Here is a 25127-nt window from a genome sequence, read left to right on the forward strand (position 1 = left end):
CGGAAAAATTCCGGATTTCGGAAAAATTCCGGATTTCGGAAAAATTCCGGAATTCAGAAAAATTCCGGATTTCGGAAAAATTCCGGAATTCAGAAAAAATCCGGATTTCGGAAAAATTCCGGAATTCAGAAAAAATCCGGAATTCGGAAAAATTCCGACATTCGGAAAAAATCCGGAATTTAGAAAAAATCGGAATTTTTCCGAGAACCGGAATTTTTCCGATTTTACTTTCCGGATTCCGGAAAGTAAAAATTCTGGAATTGGCCATCCTTAGCTAGTAGCTGTTAAAAGAGAAACACAATAATGAATAGGCTATATTAACTGTATTAATTTCTTGTAGTTGGATATGTCTTTATCATTTACGTAGACAATTGCTACTGCAGTTATTTACTACTTTATGAGAAAGGTCTTATTTTCACACACAAAAAAGTCGCCGGTATGTCTCAAACATTATCGCGTTCCCACCTGCAGCTGCTCCAAAGCACTGCAAACTACTTTTTAACCAGGCGAAAGGCAGTGAAGGAAAATAAATCTCAACAAATATTCTAATAACATTCGCTTATTGTCAACATACCTACAGTGAGCGCAGAAAGTGTTCGTACACCGTGCATACTTTATATTGAAAACAGCTAGCATGAGAACGGGAGGTGGAAAATATATATATAACCAGAATTAAGACTACACATTCATACATTTTATTTCTATATACAAGAGAAAGGCCAAACAAACACAATCACTGTTTTGTTCAGAAGAAAAGAGAGAATTCCTTTTTTGTAAACGCAAAAAGTCACCGTACACTTATGCTTGAATTAATGCTTATAAAGTATATTAAGTTATTTAATATTTTGTGGGATTACCCTGTGCGTTAATGATTGTCTGTAGTCTTCGTGGAATTGATTTCACCTGTAGTAGTTCGTAGTTCTGTAGCTTCGGGACTGATTATGTCCCATTCTTCTTGAATAGCTTTTCTTAGCCCTTCTTTAGTAGACAAGCTGTGCCTTCTGATTCTTGTCTCCAGAACAGATCATAGATGTTCTATGGGGTTCATGTCTGGGGATTGGGGAGGTGTGCGAAGCTGTTTCAAGGTATTATAGAGTCAGGGGCGGATCCAGAGGGGGGCGATCGGGGCGATAACCCCCCACAACAGGAAACTCTTATTTTATATATAAATAAACCCATTCATAACAAGTTTGGAGCTCTTAAAAGTAGCAGTATTACCGCCCCCCCCCCCAGAAGTCCGTCCTGGATCCGCCCCTGGCAAACCTTGCAGACAGGCCTCGTTCAACAGTACAAACAATATTTGCGATGTATAATGTTTCTATCACTGTGCGAAACCATAAAAAAAAAAATAATAATAAAAAAAAGAACTGGAAGACCAAGAGTGTTGAGTGAACAAGTTAAACGTTACATTATTAGGGAAAGAAAAAAGGTTACAAAAAGTAGTGCTGTGCAATTGGCAACGGATCTGGAAACACGCGGTGTTAAAGTATCAGCCAGTACAGTGCGGAATATTTGCAGGGTATCATGGTCGGATAGCCAGGAAAATGTTCTGGGTGAACAAGACAAATCGTATAAAGAGACTAAAGTTTGAAAAAGAGTATAAAGATAAGGGATCAGGCTTCTTTCTGGAATAGGGTCATATTTTCGGACGAAAGTAAATTTAATTTTATCGAGTCCAATGGGAGGCGTATGGTATGGCGCAAGGTGAATACAGAGATGAATCCTCAAAATCTCGTCCCTAAAGTAGGACACGGAGGAGGGTCCGTGCTCGTCTGGGGTTGTATGAGTGCCTCAGGAGTGGGTCGTCTCCACCTTATCGATGGAGTGATGATCCACAAAGTGTATATTAACATATTAAAGGAATATCTCCATACTAGTGCGCAGAAGATGGTTCTTGAAAACAATTTATTGTTCAGCAAGACAACGACTCCAAACATACAGCGGAAAATACTCGATTGTGGCTACTCTATACAGGGGCGGATCCAGGACGGACTTCTGGGGAAGGGGCGGTCGGCAGCAATACTGCTACTTTTAAGAGCTCCAAACTTGTTATGGATGGGTTTATTTATATATAAAATAAGAAAGTTTCCTCTTGTGGGGGGGGGGGGGCGATGGCCCCGATCGCCCCCCTCTGGATCTGCCCCTGGGGTTTGCTATCTTTCTCAAAGACTTACCCTTCTTATGTACTTTAATAATTACTTTTCTTGTCTTCTCATTTGTTTCTGTTCGGTTGCTTCCCATTTCGACAGCCCACCGTGCAGTTTTTTCACTCCTATTCACAACTAAACTCATTCTGTTACTCGTCATGCTATACAGAGGTGTATACTCAGGTGAATACTAGTGAACCCCAGTTGTGGTATCTTTGTTTCGTATTCGTACGTCAGGTGTACGATCACTTTTTGCGTCTACTCTATACATTTTCTACGGAATTTATTTACTTTCTGACCATTAAACTTGTCTTTGTGGTTCTTTATTGATATATTCATAAAGCTTAGTTTTTATTATTCATATTGTGTGTGTTATTACACTTCTTAAATTTTCTGTTTCTTTTTTGCAGGCATTCTCGTTTCAATAGCATAGGTGTGCGAACACTTTCTGCGCTCACTGTATGTACAGTAAATACAAATTTATAATTTTTGACTTTACGAAGTATACAATGTAATTGTTCAATAATTAACATAAGCAGGCATTCATTAATTTATATTAATATAATAATTAACAAAACTAATAAGCGGGTGATTGATGACTCAGTGGTAGAGTTTTCATCTATGGTATTCTAACCCAGGACATGTGGGTTTTCGATGGCTAATTTTGTGTTCGAAAATTTTCCCGGTGGTACTCTTGGTTCCCTTTCTTATATTTGTTCCATCATCACTCATTAACGAATTTAGTTTATCAAAACTCTATAGCCATATATTCATTCTGTCCGTCAGTGAAACAAACAGTCTCAAGAACTATCTGATGGATTACCAATCAATTTTGGCCATGATGTACAGAGTCAATAGTTAAGAATCGAGTTCCCTGATGAATGTAATATTCAAACCGGAAGCGGTACAAATCAACCATTTCCGGTTTTAACGTTAATCATTATATAGTAAATATGGTAATAGATAGCGAGAAGCGGTTTCCAGTAATCGACATATATAACATTCATGTAGATAGAATGTTACCCAGTTTGTGCATCTGCTGAAAATAATGAGCTTAGGTATTTAGAGAGCATTTTCCGCTTTAGAAAATGTGTGCTTGGTAAAGAATGTAGAGAATTAGCTGAGTCAGGCACGTAGCTAGAATATGGTAATAGGAAGGGGGGGGGGGTCTGTCACGAAATACTGTGGTTATTTACCAGGGGCTCAATCATTCTAAACTATTTTATTGGCAACATATATTGGTTCGTTTAGCCAAGATTTCTAATGGGGGCATGATATGAAATACTGTGGTTACACACCAGAGGCTCGATCAATCTAAATATTTTACTGACAACATACCCATATTGATTGGTTAGGACAATAAAATGAGGATATATTAGTAAGTATTTTAATAAGAAGCTATGAAGAAATCTCGAGTAAAAGAATATAAAAAAAAGTATTGAAAAAGATATCGTCTTCCGAGGTCATTCGAACGGTGTCGAGAATTTTGCGTCTGGGAAATTTGCGCCCTACCTCAAGAACAGGGAAAATTGCGCCTGCGATGTACCTCCACCGGGAAGTTTGAGCCCTGCGAAATAAAAGAACCTATTGGAGCTTACGCATTTTCTCGGAGGGGCTGACATTACAACATAAACAATCCTCCCCCCACAACCATGCCATTTGTGATTTATTTTCATTGTGGATATATAAGGGGAGAATAAACTTCCAATATAAGCCAAAAGAACACAACGGATCAACGCAATCACTGCTTCTTCCAGAGATGATTTTGGGGGAACACTGGCCTCCCCAGAGCTCTCAGAGTGCCCCCTCGGAGGAGACCAAAATAATACGTCTATAATATAATAATAAATAGAATAGTACCAGCAGTGACCCCCCTCCGGAATACTAAATGTGCCCCCCGGAACATTTTTCCTGAAAGAACGACTGAACGCAATTGTGTGTATGAAGTGTAATTCCAGCAAGTAAACACACTGTACATAGTTTTCTTGATAATATTACTGAACTGATTTTACATTCACTTTACATTTTCTTTTCTATATTTTGTGTCCTGAAAAGCCAAACAACTCGCAAGGATTGTGAACAGAGATATCTGGGTAGAGCCAAACAGCCTTTTGTAGATTAAATTATACTCTTTGATTATATTAATAAATAATTATATATCAGTCATTTATACGTTTATTGTAAATTTTGTAGTATAATGAAAAATTGTATTTGTATGGATTGCCCTTTAGTGAACTAAAATTGTATTTTTTTCATTTGTTCGGAATATTATAACGGATGGAGTAACTCACTGAGACGATGAGAGGCAAGCCTAGTTCAAGTGTGAGTGGAAGTTACTTTACACAATACAATAATAAGTTGAATTGTAGGGCGCTAACATCCCAGTGCAAATATATAGCCAGCGCATTTTCCCCTCTTTTTGGGGTAGGGCGCAAACATCTCAGTGCAAATATATTGCGAGCGCATTTTTTCCTATTTTTGTGGTAGGGCGCAAATTTCCCGGGCGCAAAATTCTCGCATTCAAGGAAAATATAATGTCCGTGAAGTTGACAAGCCACTTATGTCAGACTCCAATTTCGACTTTAAACGTCGCTAGTGCTACGTTAGTGTTCGATAGTGACGCAAATCGTTAGTACTCCAACTGCATGCCAACACGCCCACTTCTAAGAATCATCTAAAAAATGAGGTTAACCGTTAGAGCAAGTAAGTGATCATTGGTGCCATTAACATTAACGTTAATGCCTCCATCGTACGGCCCTTTGAGTAATAATAACACCACGTTTTTTGCTAGTCTCAATGCGTCCCTATATTCTCGCGAACATTCTGACGTGCCCAAGTTAGTTACTTTTTTTTTGGGGGGGGGACTATTGTTTATCTGTTATTGTTTATTGTTTATTGCTAATCTGCAGAGTAGTCCTTACATTAATATGCCATTGTCCTTGATAATCAATGCGTATTTACAAGCAATTTGTTATTACTGTTAGAAGGTATCAAAAAACAACAGATAAAATCTACTACTTAACGGTTCATATTTTTCTTTTACAGTACATAAATGATTAATAATAATAATAATAATAATAATAATAATAATAATAATAATAATAATAATAATAATAATAATAATAATAAGACTATTCCAGCATAAAAGTTATCAATTGCATCACACTGGCAACAAGCGACGCATATTTTAACTTCATAAAAAGTCGTTTCTCACGATTTTCTGGAAAACTACGTATGATAACATCTTCATTATGTCAAGTTGTTTATCTCAGTGTGATATATGTCTTACCTCTGGACAATATCACAGTAAAACAAAAATTAAATATTAGGAGTACATCGTACTTTTGGACTACATCTCATTAACCATGGGAAGATTGAGAGTGTATACTTTAGGATGTAAGTTTCAGCTTAACTTGCATCATACATTCTTAGGATTACAAAAAGGAAATTTGTTCGTTTGCATTTGAACAAAATTCTTAGAATTACAAAAAGAAAAAATAATTTTTCCGAATTCCGCAATTTTTCCGAAATCCGGATTTTTTCCGAATTCCGGATTTTTTCCGAAATCCGGAATTTTCCCGAATTCCGGAATTTTTCCGAATTCCGGATTTTTTCTGAATTCCGGATTTTTTCCGAAATCCGGAATTTTTCTGAAATCCGGATTTTTTCCGAAATCCGGAATTTTTCCGAATTCTGGATTTTTTCCGGATTCCGGAATTTTTCCGAATTCCGGAATTTTTCCGATTTTACTTTCCGGATTCCGGAAAGTAAAAATTCCGGAATTGGCCATCCCTAATATATATATATATATATATATATATATATATATATATATATATATATATATATATATATATATATATATATATATATATATATATATATATATATATATATTTCATTGTAAACAAGTTCTTTAAACAAAAGAAAGCTCTGAGAGCGCTTACCTCTGACGCGGTAGGTCCCTGGTTCGATTCCTGCTCCCGACAAATAGGCTTTTGGTGAACACTGTAGTTGTGGTTATTCTTAAGACTTTCCAGTTTCCTTACATTTTCTTGATTCCACCATTATCATGTATCTCATCGTCACCTTCTCTCTTACATTGATGTACAATCATGGGGCGTTAAACTAAAAGAAAAAAAAATCTTGCAAATATCCTAGTAAAAATGAGTTTTCTAAACTACACTAGTGGCCCCGCGTAGCGTATTCGCTAACGCTCTCGCCTTCGGTGCGAACGGTCCCGGGTTCGATCCCGGTGGGGGAACTCGGTCGAAAAAGTATCAAAAGATTTTAAGTCCAGCCATCCTGAATGAGGTTTCCTTGGCTTTTCCTCATTCACAGCAGGCAAATGCCGGAGTGGTACCTAACATATAGGTCCCAGGCCGTTTTCTTCCTTTAGTTATGCAATTATGTTAAGCAGCCCTGTAGTAAAACTGCTCCAAGTAATAAATCGTCACATATAAAACGGAATGAATAAACACATAACATTCATTTTGCTACCTTGAAATGTAAAATGTTTCAAAACATTAATATTCAAAGATTTCTCAAAATTCAGATTCACCCATTCCATTGTCCTCAATCATTAACGAGTTTTACAATAGTAAGAATTGTATTCATAAACTACATTACTTACTTAGTACTATATTAAAGCAAGTTACACTAAAAGAATATATAATTAATGGAATATTTAACTAAAGTAATAGTTAACTAGTGTACTTACCCAAGCACTTGTTTCCTTCCTCTCTTCTTTTCCGTTTGTAAACAACCTCGTTTCGCAAGCAAAAGACGGTAGTTCAATGACGTCAGCCATGGCGAAAGAAAGAGGTGTCTATAGGCGGCCTGGATCTCACACACAGATGGACGTATTTAACATATAGCTGAAGTATTTAACATACGTATACGTATGTAAAATACGGAAGATTGTTAGATGTCAGACATCCTGCAGCGACATGATGTAATATCTAAGCGGGTAAAAGGCAGTACCTATGTAGTATATGGATAAAGTACGCTCCGTACAGATTTCCTTAGTAAACATAACGAATCCTTGTATTTGTACAATATACCGCTGTCCGGATAATGGATTTTTCTCAGTGTAGAACATACGTAAAATGCAAAAATATATTGATCAACATAGTCTCTGTCGGATGGGCAATATAAAGTGGCATGATTTTATCAGATAATAGTTGTAGATATAGTATTGAGATGATAATAGAAACGAAGGCCAAAATAATAAATAAAAATAACAAGTTCAGTAAAATATTTACTATGTCCCAAGACACCTACAATATACACTATGCATAATATATACATAACAAATGCGAGATTCAGAATTATTTGTGAAAATGACAAATTGAAGGCTCAAATATTGAACAATGTTCCCAACTTCACAAATGGTTGCAAGCGACTGCAATCTGGAAGTGTTGCATTTGTATTTCTTCTTACTATTATGAAAGTGACCTGCATGTACCCGTTCAATTTGGAAGGTCACTTGCTCCCTTTGTAGGACATCCAGCAATCTCCATATTGACGGATAGCTGCCATCAGTGTGCGTCCAAACCCCGATGCCAAGCATCAACAGCACTGTCTGTTTTTTGAAATAACTCTGATCACAGAATCAGTAAACGTCGATTGGTAGTGATGGTGGCTTCGCTAAATCACACGGACGGACGTCAAAAAGTTCATGGAAGGGTCATAAAATGTAATCCGTCGAAATCTCAAGTTCAAATTATTTCACGATCCATTTTTTAAAATTTCTTATAGTAGCTAGTAGAAGTATGCGTTCTACACAAAGTTTGAACTTAAAACTAATACGCTTCTTTATCCTCAAAGTTAAGTTTCTAACGAATCCTACGCTCTACTATAACAAATCTTTCCTTACACCTACCATCCCTCACACCGAGTTTTCCGTACAACAAATTTTCTGTGCACCGAATTTTCTTACACCAAGTTTTCCTACACCGAATCTTCCTGCTCCCCAAATTAAGATCATATTCACACATCCTTGCTGTTTAGAATGGTGGCTAGACTGATCAATACCTAGATACATATTATAACTAGACAAGTAGGTTATGGCATTTATTTTAAAATAAAATCATAATATTTAGAGAAACACAATATAGCATTAGAGGAATAATCGATAAGTTCGTTTAAGTCAAGTTCCTCTGACGTAGTGTGTAGGCCTTGCTGGAAGTTTAATGCCCTAAGGAATTGGTTCCTTTTTGTACTTCAGATTCACTCTCCAACGCATCCATCTGGAAATAACCAGTGGTTTCTTGTAGAAGCTCAATAACAGAACAACTATCTTCATTCGTAATCACCGTTCCTTCTAAAGGAATTCGTTCATTTTTCTTTGATATTTGACTCAACACATGAGCTTCAGAACACGTAGCTCTGAAAATAAAACAGGAAAGTACAATTCTGCACCAAAATTAGAAGCATAACGAGAATAAATACTGTTCTAAAAACTAAATTCCTAGCGCCATAGTATCTTGGGACGTGGGTCTACCAGCGCGAGCTCACGTTCAAATTGGGGGTTGCGTGGTCAGCGCAACGACACTTAAAGCCTTTAATGCCGGCTTTTAGGCCGGAGTCCGCTACCTATTTATTCAGGTAGCTCCCCAACTGTCCTCATGATGCTGTGTCAACACAAATTCTTGAGTGCCCCTATCGGGAAATGAGCTCGGACCATGCTCGCTGAGCACTCGGATACACGCAAGCACACGAACACCCTTCACTTTAGTATATTAATCTACACTCGTACACATTTTTTAACCTGTTTAAAAATGAAAATAAGGCGCAAATCTTTTGTAAAATACAATTTGATAATTGTGACTGATAAAATATCTTGAAAGTCACCAAGCTTGTAAGGTTAACCGTGAAATTTGCTACAACCACAAAGCCACCAAAGTCAATGTGCGAATTGACTGAGAGAAGCCAGGGATCCATCTCCTGAGAAATGGAAATCCAGTCATTTTTCCCCACTCTAATTTCTCATTTTTGTATACTACAATGAGAACATTAGACCTCTTTCCCCTGCTCAAATGAGTTGATTCGTGTATACACTGACAACATTAAATATTCATCCATTCTTGCTCACCGTTTCAAACGCGCAATATATTCACAAGTGTCAAACACTGAAATCCCTTCCGCCTTGCATAAAGAGTGTTTCGTATCAGCGGTCTAGCCAGAATTTTGAAAAGAGGGGGCAAAACTTCGATCACCCCCGTATGAGTGTGTGTGTAGTGTATATACACTAAACCGAATCAAGTTAGCACAGTCGTAGAACCTAAGTCTGAAATTAAGGATGTTTCGGCCATTATGATTTAGTTATTATGTTCCAAAATTGTAAAGGAACTTAGCTGTTAGAATTTTATATATACAAGAATTATATACAGGGTGTTTCAAAACCACCGACAACGTTTGGGAGGTGATTCCCGACACGAAGATGACAAAAAGTATAGGCCAACCTGGGTGCACAAATGCTTCCTTTCGGAGTTATAGGCTGCCGAAAACTTGAAAAATGAATTTTAAAGGTCCATAGCTCCAAAACTATGGGACTTACCGTAGTCGGGTCAAGACTTCACTTAGGAACTAGTATGTGCCCTATTCAAATATCCATGTTTCAGAATCCTACGGTAATTCTGCAACAATTGTTATAGAGGCAGTTGGAGAGTGGTTCAAATTTTAATGACCGTAGCCAAACTCCCTCTATAAAAAATGATTCGTGAGTACCTTAGGATTCTGAAACATGTATTTTTGGATAGGGCACATACTAGTTCCTATGTGAAGTATTGGCCCGACTACGGTAAGTCCCATAGTTTTGGAGCTTTGGACCTTTTAAAGCTCATTTTTTCAAGTTTTCGGCAGAGTATAATTCCGAAAGGAAGCATTTGTGCATCCAGGTTGGTCTATACTTTTTGTCTTGGTGTCAGGAATCACCTCCCATACGTTGCCGGTGTTGTTTTGAAACACCCTGTATATAGAAAAGACCCACTACCTCAGAAATGTCTGGAAAAAAAATGTAGAGGAAAAGGTGCAAATATGGGCTACCACTTTTTGATTGCAAATAATTCGTAGATGCATGGAAGTCGAGCAAATTTAATTACTGCAATTAAGACTATGTGACATTTCCTACACATGATATAAAGAAAATTGAAAATAACAAATCAGTAGTATTGTACATTTATATTTTTCTGACACTCTACGAAATCACGTTTCAAGAAATGGTGGTGCAAATATGGGCTACCAGTACAAAAACATACTAATATGAAAAAAATGTGGTACACAATATCACAGTACTACCAAGTATAAGTCTATACACTTAGTGACAATAGTCACACACATACTCGGTGTATTCAGCACCTGCGCATTCATTACGTGCCCACATGTGACACTTTATGCACTGTACCCAGAGTTCCCCGTATGTTTCCGCTGAAAAGTCGCTGCGACAGAAAATGCATGGCACATCTTCATCTGTAGGTTTCTGCACTCCAACAGGTAACTCCACGTCACTATCACTGTCGTCGAAGAAAGTTGCTTCAGACTTTGTGGATGATTCCCCATAGTCCAACCTTCTAGCAGAAGTTGATTGCTTCGTTGCAGAGCCTATCATTTTTGTTTCCTTGCTTTTCTTTGCGTGTTTTGCAGTTGATGTGGATTCATACAGGGACTGTCTATAGGGGGATCCAGTTATGAGTGAGGCAGTGCAACTCTTGCGACCTCTTTGGCTTGTCTTCTTCTTGATGGTGGGAGGAGGTGCAATATGAAATGGACTGACGAGCTGTGATGGACCTGCTTGAGACTGTAAATCTGAAATACTGCTTGATGAAGAGGACTGATTTTCTGTTGATGGCACGCTGCTTGTTGTCCCTGCATCAGTTTCCACAACAACAAAATCGTCGTCAGTGAAAATGCTCCTGTCAAACGGCATGATTCCTGTGACACGAAAACCATTTACTGCTATGTCTGCTCTCTGCACTTTCAAATAGGCTCTTCCGACAAACTCCATGATACCATAAGGACTAAGAGGACCATTGAAATGAGGGCAGATCTGATCTCATTACTGTAATGATGCTTGAGAGGACCCATGAAAGTTTTATCCAACGGTTGTAACTTGTGAGTACAATGGGGCGGCAATGATATGATTTGGATGTGGTTTTCCCGCGCTAGGTCAATAACGACCAGACTTCTAACATGAGTGTAATGGCCATCCAGTATCAGCAACACTGGTGATTCTTTTGTCGAATGAGTCTTCTCAATGAAGTGCTGTAGCCATTCTACAAAGAGGTGTGATTGAATCCACCCTGACGGATGAGCTCTACAATAGAACCGATTGGTTTACCTTTCATAAGTAGGTCCGTCATGTTTTTCCTGGGAAATATGAACATAGGTGGGATAAACTCTGCTTGAGCGTTCATACAAACTACCACCGTCATAGTTGCTCCTCTTTCGTCTGATGTTAGCGTTCCTATCTGTTTCTTTCCTTTCCTCGCAATGACACTTGGTATCTTTCTCTGCACGACAGTAAGACCTGTCTCGTCTACGTTGAAGACACGGTCAGGCGCATAGTGATGTTCCGCATATGGTGCTTCCAAAATATCAAAGAATTTTTCTACATTGTCTTTATTGAATCCCACAGCTCTCGCGTAAGATGTCCCGGTGGGTTTGCAAACAGACAGAACTTCTTTATGTCGATTTAGAAATAAATCTGCCCATGCTCTACCGGCTTCTTCTGATGTGAAAGGATGAGGCAAACCATTTACTACTGCTAATTAATACGTAAGACGTTTCAAAACTGTCACCGCGAAACCAAAGAAATGTGACTCCTATTCCACCAACATCTTCTCAAGCTGCGCCCCTAAGTGGTTTCGACGCTGCTACTTCAGGAGAGAGAGATGTGTCCTTGCTAAGAGATTGTAAGGTTGTCCGAGGAACGTTAAACACTTGTGCAGCTTTTAGTGTCCCCATTTTCTTTTCTCTGATAGCAGCAATTGCTTTCGCCATGTCTTCTTTATTCCATTGTTTCCGTTTATTCTGTGGCACATATCGCTGCTTGCTCCTTGGCATGCTGTAAAATAAATCGTAAAGAGTAATTAGAAGCTTGGATCAACGTGGTGCAAATATGGGCTGGTAGCCAATATTTGCACCAGGTAAGGTAGCCCATATTTACACCACCACGCCACATCTCAATTTTATACTCCATATACCATTGATGGTGTTATCTGCACCTAACATACACAATACCAACAATTTTAATATTTGGACTCAACAGACACACTGAGAAAAGGACGCCCCATACACTCATTTCCAAGTAAACATATGAAACAAACATACCTGCGAAAGTTTTCGTCCCCTCAAGAAGAAACAAAAACGCACTATCTATTCTACACGAGGCTGTTTCACTCACAACTGCATCCTCTACCTGAGTACCCTGGTACCAATAACTTGTCGCATTCTCACAAGAGTGCAGCACTTAACAGAGCTTTAATTTGGATTGACAGTATTTACACCATAGCCGATATTTGCACCTCCTCCTCTAAATCTTAAAATGTTTTCAAGTAAGGTAAAACACTCTCAGACAATGTAATGAAACCATTTCAGACGCAAGCAGCAAAATGATTCCTTGTATTGTCTTGAATACGTACATGGGGTTATAACTAGTATGAGGCAGCCAAGTCCTCTATTACACTGAAAAATTAATAGAAGATGAGTAAATTGTATTAAACTTGAAAATTGTTGGCACTAAGTAAAAACGTGGTCACGACATAGCATGACCAAGATGGTGCGGGTTAGAAACTCGAATTCGCCCTGTTAATCGAAAACTGTCATAAAGCAATATCATTGTTAAAAACAACGACGCTAGGGATTGTCCATATGCTACAGATATTGAATCTAACACGAAAGAAAGCAAAAAGCAGCACTTGTATTAAACGAAAAAAGGGGTTAAATTCCAAAGTTGGGCGTCCGTTTCCAGCGAAATTTTTAAAATTTACAGGAAATATATGGATAATTTGATCGTTTGTGTGCTTGATAATATATAAGAGTATCGAAAAATCTGTTTGTTATATATAAGCGGTCATAAACATGGGACTATATGGCGAGCGGAGGGAACTACTTGGCGCAAGGCAACCGAACAGTTGCATTGTGGGAAAGAAACTAGCATTTGTTACCAACATGGCGAATGTACAAGGGCAATGAACTAGCAGTTTTAACATTTGTGAAGGAATACATTGATAACGAGCAAAATCTTTTATAGGTTTGTGAAGAGCACGGATTAATGAACCTAATAACAAATTGCAGAAAGTGTGGAAAGAAGATTAACAGTGAAAAAACTTGACGAAAGCGGACGCCCAACTTCGGAATATATGCCCGAAAAAGTATAGTAAAACTGGAGATCGAGACAACACTGTACACCCTGACGCCATCTTGCCCTTCTTCCCCCAGCCCCCAAAAATTATTTTAGTGTCGACTAGGTCACTTCATTTTTCTTTCTTCCTTCCTTTTAAATATGGGGGCCTTCAGCCGGTTGAGCCCCCCTGACTACGTCCCTGTTCCGTACATACTGTACATTTCAAAGCCATCCCTCTCTTTGTGCCCATTGTTGGCTTTTCGTCATTTCTGAAATTGTTGATTTTCTTAATCTTTCGGGAGAGACTGTAAATCCAAATCCTTCTTCGGGTTCGACAATACGTTACATTTATTTATTTCGTTCTGCGACGCGTTACCCCGGAATCTTAGATAATAATTTTGTTATTCAATCTATTAGAGCATTTTAAATTAATACATAGTGTTCCCCCGCTTCTTTAACGCCAAATCGACTACTGCAGGTCGTAAGATATGCAAGGATCCTAAAAATAGTGATTTTTTTTTTTTTAATGTGGCATATTGGTCCAAGCTCTTTATATATAACATTGCGCATAATACTATTATTATTATATGTATCGCTCTATAAAATTAAACACGCAAATGTTTCACGTATTGTACACCTAGCACACCCTACAAATAATACACCTAGCAATATTATAATAATCCACTAAAAGATTAGTGAAACATGTGAAGGGTACAGGGAAAGAACATGGTAAGTACATTTTTTTCTTCGATTTTGAGATTGCACCAAACCGTAAAAGTATGCGTTGCACACGATGTTTTAGACTACTCAAAGTGGTATTAAAAAAAAAAAAAAATCCCCTGTAAATTGGATGTTAAAAGCAGCTATATGCGTAAAGAACACGCTCAGTCAGACTACAAAAATAGTTTTGGTATAAAATCAATTAAACTGGATTTACAATGTTCTTTCCCTGTATACATTTAGATAGAATAACAATTTTATAAAAGAATCATCTTGAGTGGAGTTGATTTTGATTTTAACGTCCCGTTCAGCAGCGAGGCTATATGAGACGTGGACCTACTGATTAACGTGGAATCCCAACCACATGAGCTCCCGCCGGAAATAAAAGAATCATTTTATGTTGGTTCAAACTAATTAATAATTAGGATGGAAAGTAAAATAAATCTCACCTTTCTTTATCTGATTCATCCCTTGCAATTGGAACCTCCATAGAACTTCCACTTGTTTCTTCCCAAGATACACAAACAGAAGTGTCACACTTGGAGCTATCTTCTATTTTACGCCTTTGTATCCAAGATAAACGAATAGCCTTAGAAAGTTTATTTCTCTTCCTACTTCTGGAAGGACATCTACGCGTACGACCCATTTCTAAAACACTAGCTGAATAAAACTGCGTTGGTAACTCTGTCAAGACTTATCAGGATTGCACGAGGTTCCGAAAATAAACGTCGCCTGAAGTGGGAGGCGCCACCTCACAAACCAAGAGGGTGGCATTTTACATATTACGAAATTAGTTCATGTCTTTTTTTGAAATGCATATGTCTATATCCAAAACTGTGGTACCAATCAAAAGACAAATATATAGGGATTTGCCCGATATGCAATATATAGGAATAAATAAAGTATTTTCCACAGAAATAGTGCTCAAAACTGAAAGCTTGCTTCTCATACAGAATTCAGTAGTATCAGCAATGCACTTTTCCATTTTAAATTAATAATAATTTAACATCTGTCACGATATTGACGTGTGTTGTTATTTTATGTCAATGAGAAATGTGTAAAGAATCATATACTTTTTTAAAAAAAATGTTTCTGACAATTGATTACAGAGAAAGACACGTAATAAAAATGCATAATTAATTATCTAATTTTGTATAAAATCACTTTTAATCATACATGTAGTCAACGTAATCGTGAGTACTGCATTACTCATGACAGAACATGAGTAATGCATTAATATTAGTAAATCTCAAAATGGCAAATGTCCCCTTAATAGTCATATACTACCAGTAGCTGTGGAACAATTATTTGCTTCGTATTGTATAATTTCTAAAACTGGATAAAATGGTAAAGAGATAAGTAAATAATTTAGTCTATGAATGATTGTTATAATGCCAAAACAGAGGCGGTTTTTGGGGCGGGAGAAGCGGGCCGTTGCCCGGGGCCGCGCGCATTAAAGTATTTGCAACATCCCATATTTTAATTTAAAAAGAAAATACATGAGAAAATATAAAAAATATAACAAACTTATCAAGCGTACTAGAAATAATATGTACTAATAATCCTAGATGCCACTAAAATTTAAGTTACTATTTTGCACAGCTAAAACTAAAACTTACAAAAATTATATAATAAGCTTACAAAGAGTTTATAGAGCAATATTCTAAGCGAGCAGTTTGTTTGTGTATTAGTATGCATTTAAAGAATGTTTTATTGAGATTTATAACAACAGACGGGTCAACTTGTCAGGGGTGTAGCCAGCAGGTTTGTGTAGGGGGGGCCCGTCGTTTTTGAGGGGGGGCCAGCTACAATGTACAAAGCCAAAAAAAAAATTGTGCTAAAATAGTGTTTTTGAGGCCTGAAAGAAAGGAAAATTTTGGTTTTCTTCTGGAAAACTAAAAACACTATTTAAGCTTATTATTATTATTATTATTATTATTATTATTATTATTATTATTATTATTATTATTAGCCATATATATTCAAGATAGTTTTTATTATGCTTAATCAAGAACTACAGCCCGGGACCAAACGCTATACTTTTGTGCATAACTATAAAGGTAACCAAGAAAGTTCTGTCCCTTTTCGTGGAAGTCTGTGTTCAATTGGACCTCACACCGTAAGTTGAATGCGAGTGGAGATAATGCGAACGTCAGTTGTTGGTGTGGGTATATCCAACATACTACCTGGTTGTGGCAATTCAGACACACCGTGAACTTGCGTAAAGACAGAGGGAACATGGGACATCCACAGAGCGCCATAAGAAAATGTATGCTGAACGATTTCAAACGGAGGTCAAACGCCGCTGTAGCGGGACAGAAGATATGCCAGGCCTTTGGTGAGGGTGTCGTGACGCCTCGGACATTGCAGCGATGGTTTAACAAGTTTAAGGACGATGACGAAACACCCGAAAACACCACGTGCCAGAAGACCAACACATGTACAAAGAGGAACTGGGACTATAATTCAGTGGAGAAACCATTCGGCAGCACATCCATCAACTTGTGAAGCACTACAAGTTGGGTCAATGGGTCTCACATATTTTGACTCCGGGCCAGAAGGCAACGCGGCAGTCGCCTGTGTTTATTTACTGTTTCGGAGCCATTTCTGGACAGGGCGTTGACATGTGATAAAAAGTGTCCTATACGAAGCTCCACGGCGCCGTCATCATTGGTTAGCATCCCATGAACCGATTTCAAAACAGTCGAAACCAGCACTGTACCAGAATAACCAGAACATTCTCTGTGTTTGGTGCATCGTGCATCGGGAACTGCTACCAGCTGGTCAGAGTATCAATGCAACTGTGTAGTGTCAGCAGTTGAGCTGTGCTCGACAAAAACTCAAAACTCTGGAGCAATCGCTTCTGAATTTCAAATGGGTCTTCGTTTACGGGACAACGCTAAGTCCCACGTGGCTAAGATGACTCAGAACACCATTTTCCGCCTTGGATGGGAAACAATATTGCAACCACTATATTCCCCGGGTATTGAACCGTCCGATTATCACCTGTTCCATTCTTTGAACAATCATCTTAGAGGACGCCAATTCAAATCCCTAGTAAAAGTGAAAAATGCACCTGATACTTTCTTCGTTTCACGGCCCACCAAGTTCTACCGCAATGGATTCCATGGCCTTCCAGAACGTTTTCAGAAGGTCGTCGATGCTGATGGGGACTATTTTTGATCTTCCAGGTTAGGTGACATATCAATGTTCGAAGGTGGTGGGTGAAAAAGCAACAAAACTTTTCTTGGTTACCTTTATATTTAAATTTAAGACCTTGTATACAGAACATATCTATACAAGATTGATTTTCTTTGAAATTTCACTTAATTTCTTTACGGTTTCCTGACAAAAATATTTATTATTCGTGACTAAATAAAAAAAAAAAAATATTACACAGAGTAGAAATAAAAGAGAGAGCGAATGAAATCCAAATTGAATAAAAGCATTGTTTCTCACCAAATTTTCCATCCTCTATGTCTTTTAAAACACTTGTTAAAGCATATAAAAATATACTGTACTTACAAATCAGTTTAGTACCTTTGTTTTGACTGTATTTGTAGTAACTTGTTAAAACGTTTGTCTCCAAACTGTCAAATATAAATCGCAGTAAATTGTGTAATCTGCTGTCACAAAAAAAGTATCATATTTTTCGATCGGTATAGGGAAGAGATACTATACCATTTTTCGATTGGTATGGAAAAAAACAATATTTCTCCTTACTATTTTACCATAAATTATTAATTGTCAATAAACTTTGTTACTTTTAAATGAATGAAGCGAGATAATTTTACTATGATGTTTTAAAAGCTGGTCATTTGGGGGGGCCAGGAAACCATTTGGGGGGGGCGGGCCCCGATGCCCCCCCCCCCCTTGGCTACACCCCTGCAACTTGTATAGTTTTAGTACTTGAGTAAACATTTAGCATGCGAAACATACGTGCGAGGAGAAAATTAGCAAATGCTATGTTCTTTTGTGATGTATAATTATATTTTCTTCGATTGTGAAGTCGGATTACAAGAAGAAACTTTTGGTTTAATTGTTGGTTTAAAAACTCCGAAGTGTTTTGTTTTGGATATTTTAATTGGAATGTTACGTGAAGCCTGAAATTTCGTAGATATTTTGGTTTATTGTGTGTGACTAGTTTAGAAACATGATTTCGCATGATCGGGGTGTCGATGGAAGTTTGGATCAGGAAGTACCAAAAGGGAAAGAAAAGAAAAGAAAAGAAAAGAAAGAAGAAAGGAGCTTGAACAACAAGAATTTTGATATCATTGTCCAAATATTTAAAAACTGAAAATCAAGTTAAAGAAAAAAGTGGGACCCAGCAGCAGAGTGGAGGTACTACAGTTTGTGGAATCATCGCGTTCGTCCTCATCCACAATTTCGCACTCATCAGCGCAGTCACCAAAAGATGAAAGTGTCCTTGAAGTGTCTAATGGAAATGTGGAGAATGACCCAGGATTATGGCCACAGCAAATGAATGATTAGGAGTGTGTAAGGGCCCTATTCGAGCGAAAGTAGATGTGTTTCTCGTGAATGAAAATGGATGGTGTTTTAGTGAATTTCACTATATCAGAATTTTAACAAGTGGTGAGAAGCAAGACAGGCGTTGGATTATTTATTCCAAAGCAAAAGATAGAGTTTACTGTTTTGCATGTCGTTTGTTTTGTTGTATAAGTACAAGTTTCGGTTCTTATAGGAGAATGCATGATTGGAAGTATCTTGGTGGTTATGTGAAATCTCACGAAACGAACAAGCCTCTCAAAGAGTGTGTATTGAAATGGTTCGATTTAGAAAAAGGACTTACACTCGCAACAATCGACACCATGCCTCAGACTCAAATGGAAGCAGAAAAGCAGCGCTGGAAAGAAATTTTGGCAAGGTTGCTCACAATCGTGCAGTATTTAGCATGCACAGAGAAACTAGATTCAGATTGCAGTGGTAATTTTTTTGGACTTGGTTAAGTTGATAGCTTTATTTGATCCAACCTTGCGAGATAATTTGCAACAAGCAACAAACAAGAAATTTAAGGACAATTACCTTGGAAAGAATAGCAGATGAACTTATACAACTGCTTGCAACCAACGTCAAAGCTGAAATTGTGAAGAAAGTGATGAAGAGTAAGTATTTTTCAATTATTGCTGACTGCACTCGAGATATCGCTCATGTTTAACAGCTTTCACTGATACTGCGTTTTATTAACAAAACCACAGGACCACTTTGTGGGCTTTATAGTTTTCACCAAAATTGAACAACTGAGACTATCATCGTAAAGTAGCAAACATGCGTGGAGAAAAAAGCGGCGTGCAAAGAATTTTCGATGTAAATTTTCTCGCTTTTTTCTTTCTTTATTTAAACCCTGAGGGAGTCACAATTGGAACTTGGTGTTGGGAGACGTGGAAAGTTCTTATGCATGTACTAAGCCCTTCTTTGGAATTCTACAGAGAGTGTACACACTTTTTCTGGCTCAAGTGAAAGATGGGCTATTCTTAAAGAACACATCCAAATTTCTTTGAATCTCTCTCGGAAATAAGGTGGGAATGCAAAGTAGAATCTGCCAAAGCAGTCAGATACCAGCTTTACAGCGGGTGAGATCACTGCAAAGTTTGTCTGAAAGAAGTACAGACCGTGCATTGGTCAGTGAGTGCCAGTCACTACGGCGTGACAAACATCTTGGCATTTGAAGGCGGCGCTAGCGGTATTGCCACGTTTATTTTGTACACATCCACGTCTATCCCCTGTCATCTGATCGCGCTGTAGTTTGTCTGCTTAGCCATAGCCACACCCCTTTACCACTTGGCAACGTCGCGTCAGAGCTTGCGGTTTATTCGTTTAGCTGAAATGCCAAGATGTTTGTCACAGGCTTTAGAAACAGAAATAACAGCTTACGAATTTGTCATCTCATTTGTAATGTAGTACAAGCACCTTACAAAGAATAATGTTATCAATAAAGTGTGTCAAGATGAGAAAATGAACTTCGATGTGACAAGAAAGCACTTGCAAGTGTTTCTGAAATGGCTTCAAGACTATCGGGAAAGTAGCTTTCAGATAACCTTGCTAACAGCGAAAGAAGTCGCAGAAGTGGGCATTGAAACAATGTTTAAGATTGTCAGAAAAAGAAAAAAAAAATAAATAAACAATTCTCTTACAAAGCTGAGGACGAGGACCTAGAGCTTTCTGCAGAAGACTGTTTCAAAATAGAATACTTCTATGTAATTGTTGATACCAGTGGTGTAATGCTAGAATTTTTGGTAAGTATACGCTCGATGGTTTTCAAAAGTATAGCGTATACGCAAGACTACTTGGCGTATACGCACTCCCATATATACTCATTATTTCGTAAATTTAAGGTGAATATACGGTGGACTATAAAAATTTTAGGTGGGTATACGCCGTATACTCCCGTATACGCCCCATTACATCCCTGGTTGATACGATCCGACGAAGCTGTGAACTATGATTCGAAGCTCTGAAGAAACATGAACACACATTTGGTTTTCTATACCAGTTTAAAAATTTGACATGAGTTACGAAAACCTTATGAAGTGCTGCAAGAACTTAGAACAAGCATTAAGAGTCTTCATCCCGGCGAAATTAAAATACCGCTAATTTTACATTAATTATGTGATATCTTCAAATAGATAGAAGATAAAAGAAAAGTGGAACAAGAGCGCCCTGGACAATATCATTTTACATGAGAAACCGTTATCACGACTCACTTATCTGCTTTCGATTTCGAGCCATTTTGAAAATCGGCATTTATTTTCGCGTTTCTAAACAGCTGAAAACATAAAGCCACTAGGTGACTTGTGATAACGGTACCTCACGCAAAATAATATTGTCTAGTGCGCTCTTGTTTCATATTTCAATTATCTTTTATCTATTTGAAGATATCACATAATTACTGTAAAATTAGCGGTATTTTAATTTCGCCAGGATGAATACTCTTAACTGCTGAAGATGAAAGTGACATAGATGGACTGGGACTGTATGGAGAACTGAAAATGTTCTTACGAGCCTTTTATAGCGAAAAGAACCTACTATCAGTGCTTAGATATATAAGTGAAAACAAATTGGAGGACATCTACTAGAGACCTGCACGGGCCGGGCCTGGCCCGAGGCCCGAAGCCCGGCCCGGCCCGCGGGCCGGGCTTGGGCGGGCCGACTCTGTTATTTCTTTGGGCCGGGCCGGGCTTGGGCTGGCCGACACTGATTTCTCTTGAGGTCGGGCCCGGCTGGGGCCGATCAATTGCAATTCTTTAATAATTATTGACTTTCGTTAAACGATAATTGGAATAAAGCCAAACGTTGAAGAAGTGTGTCCATGAAAAATGTTACAAAGAATGCAATAGCTATTTACACTTAATGCTTGCTCAGCGGCTCCACTTTCACTATAGAGAATTGCAGGCATTATGCGGTAAATTGAGCTATGGCCTTGATCTTCACTGAGCTCAAAATATAAAAAGGGGTGGGAATGTTTTGCCTGTCCCTAAACAATATTGCCATCTTCACTTTATGCTAAAAATCAATAAGGTTAGATTTTTGTTACAAGGAATGGAGTTTTCGTTGTCTCGATGACAGGCAAAGTTCTAGGAGGCAATGGTACCATTCGGGAGGCAAGCGTCAGCTTGTGAACCAAAGTTTGGAAAATGTTTTTGAGGGTTAGGTCAAATTTAGTACTAAATATTGAGAAAGATTGGGGCTCGAGCTAATTTTTTTTTAAAAATTATCGGGCCGGGGTCGGGCCAAAAACTTTTCAAATTTATCGGGCCCGGGCCGGGCTTGGGCCAACAATTTTGAAAAATTTATCGGGCCGGGCCGGGCTCGGGCCGAAAATCTCTAAAACTTTTCGGGCCCGGGCTGGGCCGGGCCTAGGTACGTTCGGGCTGGATTGGGCTCGGGCCGAAACATTCGGCCCGTGCAGGTCTCTAACATCTACCCTGATGTAGACACTGCTTTACGAATAGGTATTATGCACAATATCGGTTACCGCTGCATATGCAGAGAGGAGTTTTTCAAGACTAAAACTTATAAAAAAAAAAACATACCTCAGGAGCACCATGCTCTAACAGAGACTGACCGCTCTCGCCCCTCTCTCTATCGAAAACGACGTGGCTTCTTTAGACTATTACGCTTTGATAGAACAATTAAGTTAACTGAAAAGTCGCGACGCTGTTTCTTAAAGTAAGCATTCTAGTTTCCTGTTTTTTTTTTTGTTTTGTTTTTTATTTTAGAGCACTATGTACTTCAATTCATCTTACAACAACAGTTTGTTTTACGCAAAAGCTTAGAAAGTATGATTGCACGAATGTCCCCAATCCAAATAGTAGGGCCCTACGGCGCCAACTCGCCCAGGGCCCCGCAAGATCAAAGGCCGCCTCTGATGCCAAAGATAAAATGCTTTCCTTAAATATTTCGGTTTATGAATTATTGTTATAATACAAAAGATAAAGCGCTTCCCTTCACCAAGATACATTTTGAAGTGATTACTTAATTTAAGATTATTCCATATGTACTGAAATCACTTACTTTAGTAGCTGCATTTTACGCATTTGTTTCATTCTTTTTCGTAAACTTTTCCGTTTTGCACTCAAAGTCAATTTCCTGCCATTAATTTTTCCTTTTATATATCTTGAAGTCATATTCTCTTTTTTCTGATCCATTTTGCTTACATACGCCACCAAACACAACACGAAAGAATCACACCATAACAAACGAATCCTCTATGAACTTCGCACTACTCATAAGGAAATTCCAATGCAGTATGATGCTATAGATCCAATATTATATTTCAGAATGTTGGTCCGTTGGATGTTTCTGAAAACGAGGCTAGAATTTCTCCTCCCATACATTCTTTGTCATTTTTCTTTCAACAGAAGTCCCCACTCACCCTTCCTCAACCCCAGTTTACACTAGAGTGGACTTCTTGGTTTACTTTTGCCGAAAAGAAAGGGGAAGAAGGGAAAATCCATGTGGTGACATCTACCAGTTGAAGCGAACACTACATCCACTTAGAAAGAAATGAAATCTTTATAAATTTTACGTCCCATTGTTATGCCGGCTAGGCTACAGGAGACAGTAATAATGAGAAATGAATTGAATGGTGGAATGAATAAAGTGGGAGGAAACGGGAGAGCTCCTAGAGAACCCACGCACACGGTGTTTCATTTAAAAAGACGATAAAAAGTATGCAAATATCGAGTTTAATCAATGCATTAAATAATAGTTCGTAAATGACGCTTTTTTTACGTTTAATATATGTATTACGATACATTTGAAACAGCTCCTAAATAAAAAAAGATAGTGATTTAGGGAGCTACACCGTTAAAATTCCTAATATCGTGCTTCTTAAACTTTTATTGATTCACAAAGTTACTTAAGTTCGATCATGTATGTAATAAAATTATATTAGGTTTTTGAGAAAGGGACCACACAGCGTCATAGCACCACCATCCTATAATTAACGTGTTGAAAAATTATGGCAATATTGCACTTTGCTAATTAACAGGAAGGAATGAGCGAATGGATGTATTTGTGAACAGATTTTCTGTGGGTAGGAAGGCTTAATAATTATCTCGATTTTGTTTTGTACATGAGAATCTTTAGTGTTCTATCATTAATTAAGCATCATTAACTAAAACGGAATGAACTTACGTTTTAGTAGAAGAAACATTCCAACATCCGAACTCCCGCTCCCTCTAAGAGCCTCAATGTTATCTCGATAATGAAACAACATAATAGGTCACGTTCGAAAGTGATGTACCAGTTTTAAGTTCGACATTCACCTTTCAATAACTCTGAATGAAATGAGTGCTTTCAGTATAATAGTTTGAGAACAAAAAGAAAATCCAAGAATCAACGGCCACGCCATTAATAAAAAGTGACCACGCTTGGATATAGGCTATTTTTAATTACTGCTTTTATACTGTACTAATTTAAGGACATTGAATCCCATGAAGCATATCCGTCAATGGAGTCTCAGGAAAAATGACATCAAAATCTGGATCTTGGAAGTCCCGCTTACGCCAATAATGAAAGTATCGACGCTTGGATATGTCGTCGTTGCAATAGACAATAAGCGTATCTCAAAATCTGCTATTTAGAGTAACACCGGTACTTTCTACAAATTTAAGAGATTTACCGCAGAGATAGCGTGAATTAAACGACCCACGAACCACTGACCCACCATGACCCACTCCGAACATCCACCAACCATGAACCACACCGATCTACCAAAACAAATCGTCATCAACTCTGACCCATGACCCACGCCTTCCTCTCCACTGACTAAAGAGTTTACTTGTAATAAAACAGATTGTGAAATTATCACTAATCGGAATTTGAATTTCTACGCTCAATCGCTCACGCACTGCTCTGTTACAATACCAGTGGATCTGACCTTTATGGTATAAAATGGTAAAATGCTTGGCGTGGGTCAAATTACGATGAATTTCAATTTAACTATATATAATTATTTCATTGTTGAATTACCGAGACTTTTCAGTGGAAAATAGGATGAAATTTGAAAGTTTCAAATCAAGGTAAAGTAGAGTAACAAAGTTTTAAAAAAAATGTTCTATATAATTAAGCATACCATACGGACTTAAATTTTACATGTAATTTATTTATTTAACAATCAACAGATACCTCTCTGAGGCTATTTTATACTGGATATCTAACAACAACAACAACAACATGGAAAGGATTTGGGAAGGTATCGGCCAAGGCCTGTTTAGTTGGTACCATCCTGCATTTGCCTGGTAGGACTGGGGAAAACCCTGGAAAGCCCATCACGATGGTCGGCAGCGGGAATCGAGCCCACGACCTCCCGTATGCGAAGCCAACATACTACCACTTGAGCTACTTAGCTCGGTTCGCTAATTAAGCTTACAGTACAAATTTTATGTCTA

At 38.0% G+C, this 25127-nt stretch overlaps 1 protein-coding gene across 34 annotated transcripts in view; it reads right to left on the reverse strand.

Moving 5' to 3' along the window:
- Nucleotides 1-25127, reverse strand: part of LOC145670271 (uncharacterized) — a 312108-nt gene that overhangs the window by 99549 nt on the left and 187432 nt on the right. The window contains exon 1 of one of the 34 annotated variants that reach the window (XM_081738883.1): nt 22747-23050. The exons of 32 other annotated variants lie outside the window; for them this stretch is intronic. In XM_081738883.1, the coding sequence (XP_081595009.1) occupies nt 22747-22880 (134 nt within the window). In that variant the 5' untranslated portion in view covers nt 22881-23050. Of the gene's footprint in view, nt 1-14663; nt 14875-22746; nt 23051-25127 lie in introns of those variants that run through there. One more of the 34 variants, XM_081738770.1, reaches the window with a different exon arrangement.

Source organism: Thermobia domestica, chromosome 2, assembly GCF_964235325.1.
Source record: "Thermobia domestica chromosome 2, izTheDome1.hap1.1, whole genome shotgun sequence".
Lineage (NCBI taxonomy): Eukaryota > Metazoa > Arthropoda > Insecta > Zygentoma > Lepismatidae > Thermobia > Thermobia domestica.